The sequence below is a fragment of the Suillus bovinus genome, assembly GCF_016758785.1.
Source record: "Suillus bovinus strain UH-Sbo-P2 chromosome Unknown EDB93scaffold_57, whole genome shotgun sequence".
Taxonomy (NCBI): domain Eukaryota; kingdom Fungi; phylum Basidiomycota; class Agaricomycetes; order Boletales; family Suillaceae; genus Suillus; species Suillus bovinus.
In genome coordinates this window covers 27,932-45,544 of record NW_024542113.1, presented here as the reverse complement: position 1 = coordinate 45,544, position 17,613 = coordinate 27,932, and the positions used below count along the sequence as shown (strand labels likewise).

Genomic DNA, 17,613 nt, shown 5'->3' with positions numbered 1-17,613 from the left:
TCACGTTGCGATACATTGAAACTCAGCAATCAATCTATAAAGTAAGGGAGAACGGTTGCGGGAAGGGACGGACGCTCGCGTGGTTTCCGCTTGCACCGCGTAGATATGCTTAGATACACTTAGATACACTTAGATTCGCTAAGATTTGCTAAACGCCATGTGGGTTCGCTTACCTCACTTAATCCTTACTTTGGAAATCTCGCGTGGTTTTCTCGCTTGAGTTTGCTAATGGTGACTACAAAAAAATCTCAATTCAGAATTTCGAGAGGTAAATTTCCACAGTGTCCAAAAATGCTGCCAAACGCGATATAGTGGACAGTGTTCCGCACACCTACTGCGCCGCACCCATAATACGGACAAACAACTCACTTTTCCTACTATAAGGGAGCGAGCATCGAGAATAGCAAAAGCATAACAGATTTTGGTGACACAATTTGTTACATAATTTGGTGACACACATCATTACACAATTTGTTACACAGTTTGGTAACACAAATCATTACACAATTGGCTGCTGCTTTTGTATAGAATTCTCGAATTAAATTGCCCTCCCCCGCAGCCAAGTGTAACAAAGTGTGATACACTTTTTGTGGGTTTTGATTATTGTCAACAAAGATATAAATGACTTATTGATGGGCTCAGGCTACTCAAATTTTACACTTGCTAAACAACCGTTTAAATATCAAACATGGACAGAAATATGCCCATTCTGTGAGTTGCTGACTATATATTGCTACCTGCAAGGTGCATGATGCTAATGTCTGCACATGCTATTTAGAAATCAAGAATGTATTACCCGGAGCACGAGCGTCACTCCCAACGTGAACGCGATAGAGTCAATCAACTCCAGATGACGTCCCCTACCAGGCGCAATCGTCGACATGCTGCTCACAATAGGCCTGCGCCTCATGTACCACAGCCAAATTTCATGCCAGCTAATGAACCTCAAGCAGGGCCTGTTCCGCGACCTTTTGCATGGCAGCCTCCTGCTCACTTTCCATATGAACCGCTACCAGTTGGTCAATATCCTGGCTTGCCAAGGAATGCAATTGCACATGTGCAATGTGCTCATCAGCACCCTCCTGTTGATTATAATGCATGTTTGAATGAGCAGATGAATGCAGCTCATAATGATAGACACTGTCAACGGAATCGTCGTCGGCAACAGGACAGAGAGGAGATAAGAGAGCAGGCACAGGCAGAGTTAATGGCAGCTGGGTTACAGCCCATGCAGGTACCTCAGGTGCATAATGAACCCGCTCAACCTGCTCCTGCTCCTCCTGTATATGGTGCCATTCATTATGAGGGCGCAGTTGGTCCTCACAACTTTGACAATCCTTTTCATTACTTTGCGCCTAATCCTGCACCACCTTTGGATGGACTGCCTGAACCTGATTATCATCAGTTTAATATTCAATTTCAGCAGCATCTACAGGTAGAACAATTGGAACAAGAGCACATTAGAAATGACTTGCTTCAAAGGCAAGCACAGGAGGAATTTCGACAACATCAAATTCAGCTACAATTGCGACAACAAGAAGCTGAGAGGATCAATAGAGAGGCTCAATGGCGGCATGAGGAGGCACTTCACCTGCAGCAACAAGAAGCTGAGAGGATCCAAAGACAGGCTCAATTGCAGTATCAAGAGGCTCTCCTGCCTGCAGCAGCAAGAAGCCGAGAGGATTCAAAGACAGGCTCAATTGCTGCAGCAGGAGGATCTTCATTTGCAGCAAGAAGAAGCTGAGAGGATCCAAAGACAGGCTCAATTGCTGCAGCAAGAAGAAGCTGAGAGAATCCAAAGACAGGCTCAATTGCAGCAGCAGGAGGATCTTCATTTGAAGCAAGCAGAAGCTGAGAGGATCCAGAGACAGGCTCATTTGCAGCAGCAGGAAGAGGAGCAGCAGAATAGGCTGGCTCAGGATCGTGTGCAAGCAGGTCGACAGGAAGAGGAGCAGCACAATAGATGAACTCAGGATCGTATGCGAGCAGGTCAAGAGGAAGAGGAGATCCAACGCCAGAGGCAACGAAGGATTTGTGAGCAAGCAGAGCATCTAGAAGAGGCGCTGCATGAATATAATGATCCTGCTTCTCAAGAAAATCACGCTGCTGATGAAGAAAGAAGAAGAGCTCAAGAGCTTCAACAGCGTGAGGAGTGTGAGGCAGAGGTTCAAGAAGTTATCAACCACATTTTTCCTATCCCTGATGGAGCTCGACCATACAGGGAGCCTATAAACATTCATAATCTTGGTCCTCTTAATGTAGAGTGCACCAAGTGCCATGCATTGCACTTTGCATCCGAAAGACTCTCAAAATCATCCCTACAGAATCCAAAATTCGGTACATGCTGCTTGGAGGGTAAAGTCGTCCTCCCACCCTTTCCACCATGGCTGCCAGAACTGCAGCGTGCTTATACTGACAGGACATTTGTCTCCAAGATTCGGCAGTACAACAGCGCTCTTGCATTCACGTCGGTCGGTGTTGATATCGAGGATAGAGCCCTCCAAGGCTCTGGCCCCAATGCTTTTCGTATTCATGGATCTCTGCATCACCTCATGGGTAGTCTCATACCTCCAGAAGGCATTCAGCCTTCATATGCGCAACTTTATATCTACTGATCCCGAGGAAGCCACCAATGTTCGCACCACCCGACCTGGAAATGAAGGTCTTGATCGCGGCATTCTCAGGGAGCTCCATGACATGCTGTATCGAATCAATCCCTATGCCACTCTTTACAAGCAGGCCTATCAGGTCATGCGAGAGAAGCCTCCAGAGCAGCACACAGATGTTCGTGCATGCATTCACTTCCAGCAAGGCACAGATGGTCGAAGATATAATGTTCCCACTGCCGATGAAATTGCTGTGATCATTCCTGGAGATGGATCTGAGCAGGTATCCGAAAAACAGGACATTGTCTTGCGGCTTCAAGGAGGTCGACTCCAGCGTATAAGTCAGCTCAGCCATGCATACTCCCCACTTCACTATGTCCTTCTCTTTCCATCTGGAGAGGAGGGCTGGCACCTTGGAATACCTCTGATTCTCCCGCCAAATACCCGCACGGTCGCAAAGAATGTCACTCAGCTGTTGTACTATACCTATCGACTTCATCCACGCCCTGTTCCCATCTATCACAACAATATCTTTCGCGGTGGAAGATTGTTCCAGCAGTATATTGTCGACGCTTGGGCCTCCATTGAACAGAGCAATTTGAACTGGATCAGGAGCAACCAAGAGCGGCTGAGGGCAGACTGCTATCAAGGCTTAGCAGATAATGTTTGCAACGAGGGCGTAGATGATCTGGCTCAGACAGGTCGCTCCATTATTCTTCCCTCCTCTCACACAGGGAGCCCTCGATATATGCACCAGCTGCTTCAAGATTCTTTAGCCATTTGCTGTGCCTGCAAAAAGCCGGATCTCTTCCTGACAATGACCGCCAATGGAAGTTGGCCTGAAATCACAGAGAATCTCCTTCCTGGTAATGATTCTTATTTGATGTGTTGTGTATGACTTTGTGCTGAGAATTTCTTATATAGGTCAGAGCGCTGTGGACCGCCCAGACTTGGTGGCTCAGGTTTTCTACCAGAAGCAGCAAGCGCTGCTGAAGAAGGTTCGCAATGGCTACTATGGGAAGGTTGCTGGATTGGTGTACACCATCAAATATCAAAAGCGGGGCCTGCCTCACATGCACCTTCTCATCTTCCTGGAGCCAGATTATAAGATCTGTACCACTGAGCAAATCGACTCCTTCATCTCCGCTCAGATTCCTGACAGGAACATCCATCCTCAGCTCTATCAGGTTGTGGAAAAATACATGCTGCATGGCCCTTGCAGTCCACAGCATTGCATAGAGAATTCACGGTGCAAAAAGCACTTTCCAAAAACATTCTGTCCCCAGACCCTGATGAAGGATGATGGCTATCCCGAGTATGCGAGACCTGACAATGGTCGCACCATCCAAAAGAACGACATCATCTTCACCAACAAGGATGTTGTTCCACATCCCCCCGAACTGCTGGTGGAATTCAACTGCCACATCAATCTCGAGGTCTGCGCCTCTATCAAATCTGTCAAGTACATCCACAAATACATTTATAAGGGAAACGACCGCGCTACAGTTGGAGATGAGAGGAGCAGGTGGATGAGGTCAAATCATATCTGGACTCGAGATATATCAGCTCTACTGAGGCTGCATGGCGCATCTTCAAATTTTTGATGCATCTCGAATGGCCCTCTGTCTACCGTTTGCCGGTCCATCTCAAAAATGAACAGATGGTGTTCTATGACCCCGAGGATGATGCTGAGGAAGTCCTTGAGCGCGCAGAAGTGAAAGATACTTGCCTCACTGGATGGTTCAAAGCCAATGCCAATGAGAACTTGGTGGCAGCTGGAGCCCACGACAGCCTCTATCAGGATTTCCCCTCAAAATTCATTTGGAGCAAAGGTGCATGGAAGATACAGGAGCGAGGAATGGCGATTGGAAGAATGTACGCTGCTGCGCCCAGCTCTGGAGAGCGCTTCTATCTGAGATTGCTTTTGACTGTAGTGAAAGGTATGATGTCTAAGACAATTTTTATCAATCAAGCTCACCATAATTTCAAGGGGCTACCTCCTTCGAACACCTTTGGACACATGATGGGACTCTCTATGAGACTTTCAAGGAAGCGTGTCAGCACAGGGGTCTGCTTGATGATGATTACGAATGGATCCAGTGCTTGCGGGATGCCTCTCATATGTACACAGGAAATCGCATGCGCAATCTCTTTGCCATCATCCTGCTGCACTGCAACCCTACCAGCCCTGATGATCTTTGGAACTGCTTCAAGGAAAATCTCTGCGATGATCTGCGTCACCGCCTCACTCACGCACCGTTCAACATGCCTGACCCCACGGAGGAACAGGTACACGACTATGGTCTTCATCTCATTGATGGCGTGCTCCGCAAAAATGGCAAGTCTTTGGAAGCAATTCCTCAAATGCCAGTAGCTCGAATGGCAGAAAGATGGGGGGCCATGGAGGGCAACCAGCTCATCAGCTGAGCAGCATCAGTATGACCCTGCAGGAGCTTCAGCAGATAGTGGATGAAGGAGTCCCTTTGCTTAATGTCGAGCAGAGGGTGGTCTATAATGCTGTGGTCGAGGATGCAATGAATTGTAATCAGCAAAGACCCGGACAGCGCATACTTTGTCCATAGCGCAGGGGGATGCGGCAAGACATATCTCTGCAAACTCATCACTTCAAAACTCCGTGCTGAAGGAAAGATTGTCCTCTGTGTGGCCTCCTCTGGAATTGCTTCCCTCCTCCTACCAGGCGGACGTATGGCTCATTCACGATTCAAAATCCCCATTCCCATTAACGAGGACAGCTCATGCAACATTAAAAAAGGAGATGTCGTCCATGAGCTTCTCAAGGAGACCTCCCTCATCATCTGCGATGAAATTCCAATGCTCCATCGTCATATTCTGGAGTGCCTTGACCTGCACATTGCGTGATCTTCTAAACAAAGAGGCTGATTTTGGGGGAATAACCGTGCTCTTCGGCGGAAACTTTAGACAGACCCTGCCGGTGGTGACCCATGGATCCAGGGAGCAGATAGTGGGCACTACCCTTTGCAGATCTCAACTCTGGCAAAAGCTTCGTATCTTCCACCTCGAGAGAAATATGCGGCTTGGTCAAGACCCTGCCTCTGATGAATTTGCAAGGTGGCTCCTTGAGATTGGAGCTGGCGAGGGCACAAATGAAGACAGAACTGTGACCCTCCCTATTCATATGCGCTGCCCCAACAATGATGTCCAGTCTCTCATCAATGCCATATACTCTCCAGTTCTGCTCCCTGGGCAGCCTGCAGTGGATGATTCCTTCTTCCTGGAACGCACCATCCTCTCCGCAAAGAACACTGATGTGGATGAGATCAACACCACCATTCTTGAATCATTCCCTGGAGATAAAGCAGTCTTCACCAGCGCAGACTCGGTCTCTGAGAGGGAATACAATTACATCCCCACAGAGTTCCTTCATACCCTCACCCCATCAGGCTTCCCTTTGCACAAATTGGAGGTCAAAAAAGGTGTTCCCCTGATGCTGTTGCGCAACTTGAACCCCTCCGAGGGCCTCTATAATGGAACTCACATGATCCTGCTGTCTTGGACCGTTCGTGTCCTCAAGTGTCGCATTCTTAGAGATGGAGTCAATGAAGCTCGCCAAGATGATCGGGACACGGTCCTAATCCCTCGCATGACCCTGGATGCCACATCTGAAGATAACCCCATTCCTCTCAAGCGTCACCAATTCCCCGTTCGTGTCGCATTTGCTATGACCATCAACAAGGCGCAAGGTCAAGCGTCAAGTGGGTTGGGCTTAATTTGCGGACTCCCGTGTTCAGCCATGGACAGCTCTATGTTGCATTATCTCGCTGCACTCACCCAGATAGAGTGTTTGCTATCTTTCCTGAGAGTGAAGAGGGCTCAAAGACGACGAATGTAGTGTATACAGAAGTGCTTAGAAGAATTATGATTCCTGTTGGATGATTGATGTACATATGATGTACTTTTATATAGAGAACAGACTCGGATGTGATGTATCATGTAGTTTTAGTTGTGTTGAAATGCTGCTCAAAAATGTAATTGTTTTCAAAATGCACTATGATCATTAGTAAGGCAAAGTGCCGCAGGCACCTCGCAAAGGAGCGCTTAGCGCTCCTTTGCCTTGCTGTGCCTTAGGCACAGCAAGTATTCAAGGTCAAGACTTAAGACACCCAAAGTAGGATGAAGCCGAAGGCCAGGAAGCCAAAAAAGAGCGCGAAGCGCTCTTTTTTTGCTTCCTGTGCCGAAGGCACAACGGGTGTGTGCTAGTCTTACATGATCATGACAATAGGGATTTCAACGTCATCTCAACAACGGAGCATTGTAATAGGTTTCGCAAATTTCCGACAACAGCAAGTCATTTGGGCGCCTGCGACCATGGCAAACACATGCTTGCGAGCGTTGCCTATTTTTCGTGGTCCCACTGCGATTATGACTAGTGTGGAGAAAGTTGCGTTCTGAATCACAACGGGCCGCAGGGAACTTCACCAGTAAGTTGTTTGGGCGGCTGCGACCATGACGAACAAGTGCTTGCGAGCGTTGACGCCAAGAGCTGTTTGCAGAATATTGCACGCAAAAAGCCAAACCTCGATCATCTACTGCCGCATGTGCGCGTCTCATCTTCTCATGACACCACTCACCCCTAACATCGCCTAGTCTGATGCAACTCGTTGTGCTCCAGCTGGGCACCGCAAACCACCAATATACGCCATGCCTACAGTGCAGAGACCTCCGCTTACAGATGACTCCCAGCAACTCTCTTTCCTTTGACTCAGCAAACTCCTTCGCTTCCCTCGCGCGAATGCGGTCCCTGTTCGTCACATCCAACCTCGTGATCCTCTAGATGTATGTCATGACTCTCATATCTCGGTTCTTCGACAGCTGACTGCATGATGGCACAACAGGTCCCCACTACATTGCCCCTACCATCCTCTCTCAGCCCGCAACTCGATTTGATCATGTCAGTCTTCAATTTTCATACTAAATTGCATAACTGAGTGTGTATCCAGTTCGAAATAGACTCTCCACCTCCCCCCTCGAGCGGAGTCGCGCAATCCCTGCATCAGCATCTTTCTTTCCTCATGCCTAGACACAGCCATGGGCCTCCGGTCGTTGAAGTCGCACCAGGCCGCAAATTCACCGTAACGTTCATTTTCCCATTTCTCAGTGCCTTTTTCTGATTTGTGCACCATAGCGACTTGCTGCTGCCAAACTGCCGGAATACAAGAAAGTAGACGACACTCGACATCCGTCTAGCCAACAGGATGCCGTGCAGCAGGAAAACGATACAGCTGACGTCGATTCGCTCCCAGATGTGCATTGGTGCAAGGCTTTCCTCTGCTATTATTCCTGTCTGTCGCATGGTAGACTGAGGATGCCTCGATGGCGCTTGGCCGGAAGAGGACAAGTCACCTTCGCCCGCGCTGTTGAAGCATCGCGTCCGTGGCCCGTTTTTTCTCATCTCCCGCAGAGTATCCCCCAGTCCAACCTCGAGCTTGTCCATCAGTAGTGCAGCCACCTCTGCGGCGCCCATTACTTTCAGCTCCATCCAATATGTGATTTTTTGACCACATCCACCAATCGGTCGCTATGCTATATCCACTTAGGCACAAGTTGATCTCTTGGAGCTTTCGCGTCGAATACATCCAATGTTTATACCTTGAAGAAAATCCTGGCGATCGAGTGCATTCAGCAACTGGTCAGGCTCATTTAATTCATTGTAAAAATGATTGCATTACAGAATAATAAATATTGTTTGAGGCGACATGAAAAAATCGGCCGCTATCCGAGAGATGATGCTCCTGTTCAACGTTCAAGCGTGGTTTTGTTTACTGCTAGGGTATTACTAGTCAGCACGACCGACGGGCCCTGTACTACATAGTACAGGCCAATACGATACAAATCATGGCACTGGTTTCTCTCCGAATCAGATCTGTGAAGTCAAGTTGCGTGCTCCACAATCGGCAGTTCGTTCATGAATGCAACTACAATGCATCCTTGATGTATCCATTACCTTGAAAGCGGAAGGATCTGCGTTACCGGTAGTAAACACTTTTGTTCAGAGTCAAAGTTACATGCCAATCGAGAGTCTGAGACAGAAAGGTCAATTCTGATATGTTCTAATAGTAATGTACATTGCAACTGGATCTATTGGTGAGGAGGATGTCGATGACGAGGAAATGAGAGCAATCATTAGACCAGTATCACACTGCATGGCGCTCGAGCTCGGCCATTCTTGCTCGCATTCGGTTCAGTTCAGCCTCAAACTCCTTCCTCTCTTCGTCTGCTTTCCTCTCCGCTCCCTCCCTTTGCCTCCTCTCTTCGTCTGCTCTCCTCTTCTCTTCGTCTGCTCTCCTCTCCGCTTCCTCTCGTTGCCTCCTCTCTATGTCAACCTCTTGTTGACATTGAGCCCGTCCCTCCATCAAACCTTCCATCCTCAACTGTAAAAACAAATAAGTAAACAGCCCAACCAATCCCAAAAAAGAACACTCACCCGGTGCACCTCCTCCTCCTTCGCCCTCCTGCTGTCCTCCGCCGCATTCTCAAGACACGCCCACTCGGCGCGATACAGCTCACATACCGCCTCGACACTCTCCGCCTTCCTAATCTCCTGCCCGCAAAAGCGAGAGCGCCCCTCGCTCAGCGTCCTCTCCCGGTACGCAGGGAAAAGCCTCTTGAGCGCCTCCCAAACAGTGTAGGCGTACCAGTAACACTGGTATTGCCACAGATGATAGTTTGGGGAATGCTTGCGGAGCACGCACAACAGCACGGATACTTGCATCGCCGAAGGACGAGCGGAAGCGGAAAAGTCGAGGTTACAAAGGCACTTATACTGGCCATATCGTTTAGTGAGGTATGATTCGATGGCAGAGCCGTTGTTGGGGGTGGTGAAGATGGAATCGTGGGCGGGGGTTGCAGATGCCGAGGGGGAGACTACGGTTGATTGGCCAATGCTAACTGATCTCGATGAGCCATTGCCATTATGATTTTCTGTGGAATCCGGACGCAATGTCCTGTCCAACACTAGGATAGCGACAGCGTGGTGTTGCGTTGGATGACGGAAATGGAGGAGCAAGAATTCATGTTCGACGCTGGTGGTGCATTTGCAGCAGACCATGCGTTCGAGCTCACACTGCGAAGAAAGCTCGTTGTTCAAGAGCAGCGTGTGCCAATCTCTTACGTCGTTGTAGCTATCGTTCGAGGTGAACACCCCAGGGGCGTCGGTTGGGGATGTCATGAATGGGTGCAGGATCGCTGCGAGGAAACCGCGAACGCTGAAACGCTTGACGCTTTTGCTTTTGAAGGCCATTTCATTGCCTTGGGTACAAGGGTTGGGACACGAGGCAGAGAGGGTGAAACTTTGAAGGTGAGTGGCTCAACATGTGTTCGGGAGAAGCAGCGTGGTCACCTAGGCTACTAGTACTGTCAATCAACATCCAACTTCTTGCTCCTTATGGCCCCCCATCATATCAATGTTTTATTTACTATGGCTTTTCCTTGAGCTTGATCAGTGAGTCATGCCATTTTGCCTGGTGCTGGCGTTGATACCGAGAAGTAGGTCACGAAACCATTAAGTTGTATGCAGCCGGTGCCTTGCACAGGCACTCATCTGGACTCCAAAGTTCAAACAGTCAGTAGGTTGTCTGCTTTGTTGTCTGAAGTTTCTCTAACTCTCCACTAAGTTGTGCAGCTGCCCTTGCAGTCAGATTTTTTGTTTTTCTCTGCAAGTTGCGGAGCAACATCAAAACATCGCTAGACCACACTATTTGCTAGCGGCCGCAGCTGCACACAGGGATGGAAGTTGCAAAGCACAAGTGCGACTCGGAATGGGGTGCGTTATGTTGTGTTCTAGGTGGACGGACATCTTCTGTTTGGTCGCGGCTGGGACCTGAAAATATCACAGTGCGAAATACTAGAAGAGGCGCTCAGAGCAGTACGCGGTGATCGTTTGGCCGGGAAACTAAGGAGTAAGGTGACTCGATTGTTTATCATCGGTCCACGCGCAAACTCGCCATCAGGCCGGACTGTATCGGAAGAGACAGAAGGTGCTTGACCTAAACCCATGTTAATGTTTATGCTGATCTTAAATCAAGGGTATCAGGATAAACCGCTTTTTTGATGCTCAGCGATTCAATGTATGCTCAAACACTCCTAGTCGAATATTACTTGATGTAGATCATGCTTCGTCTCAGATGAGATGAAAACCATAGACTTGCATACATGTAGTACAGAATTGACTTTTCTCCTACGATGCATATACATATCGAGTATGATATTGTTTTGGTCGTGATACCTATCCCAGGTGAAACATGCAAGTACCACCATAATCAAGGACTAATAACTACGTTACCGCTGACCAGCTTCTCAAGCATATCCCTGGCTACAGTCCTCAACTCTTTCATAGCAATGACGACGCCTTCTCCCTCTCCCTGCTCTGAATTTTCGCTCTCCAGTAATCCGAGAACATAACCCACATTGCCCAGTTCATATTTCGAAGCAATCTGCATATACTGCTTCGTGCCTTCCACAAAGATGGGAAGGAACTCGAAAAGGCTTGCATCGTCAATTCTTATGATAATCCTAATATGGGACCATGCACGGCTGATAATGTCCCACCACTGTTGCTCTGTGATAGAATCGAGCGATGTAACCGACAACTGTTCAGGTGCGATTCGGAGGAAGATGCCAGCTAGGTAAAATGCATGTGGCCCGAAGTGTGCGATAATGCCAATGCATCGATCTATATGGTGATCCCTAAACAAATGGGGGTGCCAATTCGAATTCCTCGCGAGCGCAAAGAGCAGTTGAAGATAGCACATGTCGCGGTCATAATGGAAGAAGCGATCAGGATCATTATGGGAGAATGTTCCACCTGGATGCGGACAAACCGCAATCAGGATAGCGGGGGAGAGCTCTGTCAAGATCATGTCTCGCAACTCCACATCATGAATGGCATCAATTGAGGCAATTTCTTCTCGAGCATTGCGAGCCGCGTGGAGAGCGACATGGCGTAAATGTTGAGGCATGTGACTGCCCATGCAGAATGTGAGGGTATTGAAGAACTGATGTCGTTTAGCAGGGCTGCAGCGCACTTTCATGACATTCAGTAACAAAAGGATGTCAAATGCCGTGCCCTCGTCATCGGAATAAATGTACTCGAGGTAGTCCACCAGCCAGTCAAAGTCTTCTGGCGAACGGGAGTCACCTGTCTCTAAATAATGGCCATACCACAAGTGGGCAGGATCCCGAGATGCTTTGGCAGCAGTGAGCGTGAAGCACAGTGCATTTTGCAGAACTTCCGACAGTTCCCAGGGTTCGGATGACTTGAATCGTGAATAGATCTTCCTGCACACGTCCAAGTTCCGCATAGCGTGGGATGAAGGACCACTATTATAGTGATCTTTGGCAGGCTCAAGGATGAGACAAATGACCTCGAGAAGTTTCCATGCCCTGCGTGCTGTCTTTGTCGAGATCGCCTCCATCCCATTCCCAGAGAACCATTTGGAACTTCGCTAAAAGGGCATCCATGAATCGAGGCAAGGCAGAACTATACAATCTCTGTCAGTCATAGCAGAAGTACCAAATAAGTCAATTGCACCTTTTATCAATGCGAACTATGTCCTTGTTGTCACATTGAACCCCGATCATGACGCAAGCAAGAAGAGCGCAGTTGGCTAGGATTTGACTCGACGGAGAGGATGAAGAGGATAGCAATTCTGATATCACCTCTATGGCGAAGTCTTCTATACCCCTATTCACTCGCCCCACGACAAAGTGGTAAGGAAGAGAATGCGACAGCCACTCCGTGACGGAGTCGGAATATTCCTCCGGTAAATACCACGGAGATCCACGATTATCCTCTGGAAGACAAAGATTCATAGTCGTCATAAGCACCGTGTAGTTGGTATTACTCGTGCCAAGCAGGACCATACTGGACAGTGCATCGTGATATGTTCTCCCGCGAACAAGAACTTCGACACGGTCAGGATATGCTTGAAGAACCCGGCTATGATATAGCTGACTCATAGCCATTATACAAGCTGAGGCTTTCTCCTCCAATGACGGCATAATGTTCCCATTGAAGCCGACGCAGCTTCTGTAAACATCATACAGCTGAGGCAGCATGTCTGAGAGGTCAAGATCCAGGGGCCATTCGACTTGCGGAACGAGGCTGGCAGCGGCGAGAAACACTTCAGGATCCGTAGAGGTCTCGAGCAGCCACTTGATGCTAGGTGCTTCGAGATTGCTGGTGGGTATGTCAGGGAGGGTGAGGGCGTATTCATTCTCTGACAAAACATCAAGATTCTGGTCGAGCGCTTGTGCTTCCAAGTCCAAGACCTTTGCCGAAAAGCGCGAAACAACAGAACGCATCCAGTTATGAAGCGTGGTGATTGCCTGCTGAAGAAATCGTCGTGCGAATGTGCCAGCTGCATGGGCAGGGCCTAGAGAGTTAAATAAGCACTGAGTATCTTTGTAATAGTAGATTAGGTCGTCACCTATGAATACTTCAGACAATTGGGCCCATCCTGATCTGATGATACCAAACAATAGCCCCAGCATGCCTGACATGAAACGGGTCAAAACATTTGCACATGAAAGACGACATAACTCACCATGCAGTGACGTCGTGAGCCGCCGGAAATAACTGGAGACTCGTTTGAACACCGGGCGTAAAACCTCTGCAATGTTGATTCAGACGGAGAATGACCACCAGAATTTAGTAAAATGATCTTACTGTCAATGTGAAACATGCGCAACATTGTCGATATCGGCGTCTGGAATGGACAAGCGGGAGATATCAAGCATGCCATCACGGTCAGGGAATAAAACAGAAATCCGAAGATCGTCGTTGCAATGATGACCCAGGCGAGGCTCGGCTGCTCGTACCAGATATTGGCGCTGAGGGCGATTCCAAAGAGAAGAAGTGAGATTTGAAGTAAGACCGGAAAGGATTGCACAACAGCATCAAAATACCATGTGACGAGGCCGTCGAACTTCTCTTGCCTGCGCTTGCCTCGCTCCTCCTGAGAGCCCCGGCCGTATCTGTTCGACTTGTAGTACCCGAGCCACTGCTTGCCTAGTACGGCCCCAAACGCAGCGAGCAAGCTCATGGACAAACTTGCGTATGCGATTGTTTGGATCCACAGGGTGGGCGCGTTCGGCGACCACGTAGATCCTGGGTCTGCGGGCTTGGAACCCGCCGCAACGAGATTGCCCGAACCGATTTGAACGAGTTGCTTCAGAAGGGCATTCGTGGTATCGCTGGGGTCGGGACTTAGGTTGGACTCCATCGCGACAATGAAAGACGTGCTGACAGCGGAGAAAAGACCAGACTAATCCAACATCAGTCTCAAAACGCGTCAAAGATGAGCGCGTCAAACTTACGAAGATCAAGACGATGTCCATGTCCGTAGTGTATCGCTCGAGGAACTCGCTGTCGTGTTCCTCCGCGACTCATTTGTATACCCCCCAGAAGCGAGATCGGTTGTCCTTGCCACTCTTCAACGCAATCGTCGAGTCCTTGAGAACATCCAATACTTGTTTCATGACATCTGCTCTGCGTGTAGGATGTGGTCAGTTGTGATCGCTTTGCTCGTTTTTCACTCACAATTCGCTTAGCGTAGGCTCGCCTCACTGAGACAATTGAGAAGCATGTTTCGATATGATAATTGATGAGAACTTACAGAGCTGAATCGCCAACCGGTGCAACATTGGGAGTGTTTTCCCGTACCTGAGGTCCCGATGACTGTGAAGGTCCAGCATTGGAGCTGCAGTTCTGGTGAGGGGCGAAACAGAAGTATCAGGGCAAAGACACTCACATTGCCAATGGCAGCTCCGCTGAAGGCTCACAATTTTTCACTCTGTCTCGTTGTCAGATACCAGGCAGACTCCAGAATACCACAACTTACGTTTCTGTAGGTCCTATACTGTTGTTCTCTAGAGAAAACCACTCAGCCAAGTCTTTGTGCCAGTCGGCGTGCTGGTCCTCGATGCCGTCGGTGCCCGATCCTTCAAGTTGTGACATGAGGAAGTTACACCTATGTTACTATGTTGGATCCCAAGCAAAGCTAGTGAAGGGGTCTGAGGTCAGCGGACAGAGCAAAGTGGTGATACACAGCAAGTCGTTTGGGCGGCTACGAACACGTGCTTGCGAGCATTGACGCCAAGAACTGTTTGCAGTGGACTGTGATAATAGGCTACCATGGTTAGTGTAGTCAGACCGAACCCAAGACAGAAAGTTGCCGCCTCAAGAGTCAAGACATAGTTCTGAGTCGGAGCTGGCGTTACCGTGACTGACTTCACCCGAGTCGCGTGAAAGCCTCGAGAACTTGCTGGTGTTGTGTCGTTGAGAGGGCACTCATAAAGTCCGTTGGGAGATTCTCAATTGTATCTCGAGCAGCGAGCGATAAAGGTCGTACAGAACTCAGTACTCGTTGTTGAAACTTAACATACCGTAATACCGTAATCTGAGCGAGAGCACGCATAAAAGTTGTGCTACTATCGGTTACCACAACTTCGGACAACCACTCGTTCGGACACTTTGCAATATCTCACTCAACTCGACTTCAAATAATATTCTGGTTGGCCACATATCATTGTACACTTGTAATACACCATTGCGAAGTTGAATCTTTGAAATTGGTCAAGAAATGATTGAGATCTTTGTTGAGGTGTGACAGAGCCAAAAATCACGTCTGCCTGTCACCAAGCCGAGTCTGCCGTAGCGGAGTTTCATTTCTGCCGAACCGCTTAGTCATCCAGCGTCGTCGTCACTCCCCACACCATCTTTTGGCTTCAGCTCATCATTGCCTGTCTCACAGCCACCTACTGCGCTGGGACATATGTGGCACACTCCTCCTCCCCCGTCAAGCTTATATCAATCACACTCGTCAGCTAGCATATCCCATGGATCTTACACAACACCTACTTATTCATTTGTACCATATGCAAGTCATCTAAACAGTACCTACGGCCCCTCATAATTTCGTACCAGTTGATAATGCACATTCAATAAATCGCTTTTAATTGCTTTTCATCACAAAAATGAATGCTACAAAGCCACGACGCTGCATGTAAACGCTACCTGGGCCAGCTACTCGATGCCGAGCGGAGCTTGTTTTCGGCGGATGTGACGTTGTGTTACTACTCTGTTACATTGTGTGACTGTCCGAACGAGTGGTTGTCCGAAGTTGTGGTAACCGATAGTATATGATCAGAACTACCTCCGGCAGGGCTCAGGTATTTTGCCGCACCCTGCCGCAACTTGCCGCACCACTAACGCATCATTACTGCCGCACCCGCACCAAATCAGCACATTTCACTCTTAGTTTCGATAATCACTGTTGACGTGCACAATATAATTGGTTTACCATCAAACTCATCAATTATGTGCCTCATGGTCATGCTTTTGAGAGTCTGAATCCCGAGAACAAGTTGAGTACTATGCTGCGGCATGGATGCGGTAGTGGGTGTAGTGGCTTCTTGACGGTGAGTCTTGATATCATTACTGTATGTACTATGTACTGCATGAGACATTGACATTCATACTGTCACTAGATCACCCTCCTTGCAATGGCCTGTCTCGCTTATGCACCCTCTGGCTACTACTGGCACATAGTACTAATTGCATGAGACACGCACCATACTCTATCGCACAACCACTAATAACAATGTTCTTTTTTTGCAGATGCTAACATATTTTTTGCATGAATGCTGTTCAAGTTGTTGGTGTGATACCTGGCTTGACCTCCAACGTCCTTGATGGATATAGACATCAACTTGGAGTGTCTTGATATACTAGAACAACGAATGTTTGAGCTCTCATTGGCTGCAGGTGCTGCTGGGAATGAATGATGGGTAAAAGATGCCGATGCTCACCAAGACTGATGGAATCCATACGAGGGCCTCCTGAGTACTGGAATCATGGTGATGGAGATCCATATGCACCCTGAATTTGAAGGAGAAGTGGACATGAGTTGTTGTCATATTGTAGCATGGATTGCTCTGAAACACTTTACATAGTAGTGCAGGCCAAACTTTAGTGAAGGAAGTGAGCTTGAAGTCATTCCTAAAAATGAGAGACAGACCCAAAAGCCGAAACCGCGGCCACGACCAAGGAAGGCACATAAGGTGTCTTAAGTTGACAGTAGTCCATAGAACTTGTGTACTGTGAAAGTAATGAGTCTTGTCTAAAGGCCATATACCCATCACATATGACACACATACCTTAGACCCTAATATCTGTTCTCACAGGGGCCACAGAATCATGTTTGAGGCCCAAAGATGTGCTGTAGTGAAGTTGTCAAGGCATGTTATTGGCATCTGATTCTGCTGAGTCCGAAGATACTGAAGCCGGAGAGGAACGGGAGGAGGAGTAGAGGGTAAAGAAGGAATGGAGAAGGAGCTGTTGACATCAGGACCGATAGGTCCAAGTTAAAATTTTACCTGCCTAATTATCGAAAACACTTACCATATAAATAGTAGCACCCAATTGGCACGAGTGTCTCAGTTCTTTTCAGAGACTGAGACGTGAGTCTATACCTTTATCGTTAGCCCACATATAACTGACTTAGTGTAGCGTTTTCTTACCTGTTAGGTATACACTTCGTCAATAAAGAGTTCTTTTCAGAGACTGAGACCATTTTCTTACCTGTTAGATCTTTTCTATCCCGCTCTACCTCTAATCTCTAGACATGTCACCAATGAAGACATATCTTGAACAATAGGCATTGAGGCGTTGAACTGTGTGAGGAGTTTGTTTAGTAGTTTAACCAAGTTTCGGGTGAGGTGCTGCAAGTGTAGTGCGTGCGTTGGTGTGGGTTGCGGTAGTGCATAGCCACTGCCGCACCCATCAAGTATACTATCACTGTTGTATCAGTGTAATTCTAACTCAAAAACATATACTATGATATTTTTGCGTCGATAATCATATTCATGGCCTTTATGGACGACATAGACATATTATACAGGGATATAAGACACGTAGGGTGCGGCACCGATGCGGCAGGATGCGGTACGATGCGGCAAAATCCCAAGG

General features: G+C 48.2%; 5 protein-coding genes across 5 annotated transcripts; all 5 read right to left on the bottom strand.

The window, feature by feature from the left end:
- Positions 1-935: 935 nt before the first annotated feature.
- On the bottom strand, positions 936-1,724 carry EDB93DRAFT_1106310 (uncharacterized protein; the record flags this gene model as incomplete). The annotated part of the gene is made up of 4 exons (XM_041447604.1): positions 936-1,326; positions 1,349-1,391; positions 1,472-1,519; positions 1,592-1,724. The coding sequence occupies 4 exons, from the start codon at positions 1,722-1,724 to the stop codon at positions 936-938; spliced, it is 615 nt and encodes a 204-aa protein (XP_041304698.1).
- Positions 1,725-7,160: 5,436 nt separating this feature from the next.
- Positions 7,161-8,350, bottom strand: EDB93DRAFT_1164822 (uncharacterized protein). The gene is made up of 4 exons (XM_041450154.1): positions 7,771-8,350; positions 7,586-7,717; positions 7,481-7,536; positions 7,161-7,421 (listed from the first exon to the last, which is right to left on the bottom strand). Exons 1-4 carry the CDS (start codon positions 8,122-8,124, stop codon positions 7,394-7,396), a joined length of 570 nt encoding a protein of 189 aa, XP_041304697.1. The 5' UTR covers positions 8,125-8,350; the 3' UTR covers positions 7,161-7,393.
- Positions 8,351-8,660: 310 nt separating this feature from the next.
- EDB93DRAFT_1164817 (uncharacterized protein) lies at positions 8,661-10,206 on the bottom strand. The gene is made up of 4 exons (XM_041450153.1): positions 10,132-10,206; positions 9,997-10,086; positions 9,071-9,942; positions 8,661-9,017 (listed from the first exon to the last, which is right to left on the bottom strand). The coding sequence occupies exons 3-4, from the start codon at positions 9,883-9,885 to the stop codon at positions 8,780-8,782; spliced, it is 1,053 nt and encodes a 350-aa protein (XP_041304696.1). The 5' UTR covers positions 9,886-9,942; positions 9,997-10,086; positions 10,132-10,206; the 3' UTR covers positions 8,661-8,779.
- Positions 10,207-11,787: 1,581 nt separating this feature from the next.
- On the bottom strand, positions 11,788-12,033 carry EDB93DRAFT_1164810 (uncharacterized protein; the record flags this gene model as incomplete). The annotated part of the gene is made up of 1 exon (XM_041450152.1): positions 11,788-12,033. A coding segment is annotated over one exon (246 nt), but the record flags the coding sequence as incomplete, so codon positions are not given.
- A 1,120-nt stretch (positions 12,034-13,153) lies between these two features.
- EDB93DRAFT_1090530 (uncharacterized protein) lies at positions 13,154-14,030 on the bottom strand (the record flags this gene model as incomplete). The annotated part of the gene is made up of 2 exons (XM_041446279.1): positions 13,154-13,909; positions 13,962-14,030. Coding segments are annotated over 2 exons (825 nt in total), but the record flags the coding sequence as incomplete, so codon positions are not given.
- Positions 14,031-17,613: the final 3,583 nt, after the last annotated feature.

What these genes read in the sequence shown, in the direction of transcription:
- EDB93DRAFT_1164822 (XM_041450154.1), bottom strand. Translation starts at nt 8,124, where the DNA reads ATGGAGCTGAAAGTAATGGGCGCCGCAGAGGTGGCTGCACTACTGATG. An exon ending in AGTTTGGCAGCAGCAAGTCG is followed by an intron (nt 7,718 to 7,770) that starts CTATGGTGCACA and finishes AATGAACGTTAC; the next exon opens with GGTGAATTTGCGGCCTGGTG. An exon ending in AGGGGCAATGTAGTGGGGAC is followed by an intron (nt 7,422 to 7,480) that starts CTGTTGTGCCAT and finishes GTCATGACATAC; the next exon opens with ATCTAGAGGATCACGAGGTT.
- EDB93DRAFT_1164817 (XM_041450153.1), bottom strand. Translation starts at nt 9,885, where the DNA reads ATGGCCTTCAAAAGCAAAAGCGTCAAGCGTTTCAGCGTTCGCGGTTTC. An exon ending in AAGGAGGAGGAGGTGCACCG is followed by an intron (nt 9,018 to 9,070) that starts GGTGAGTGTTCT and finishes TTTGTTTTTACA; the next exon opens with GTTGAGGATGGAAGGTTTGA.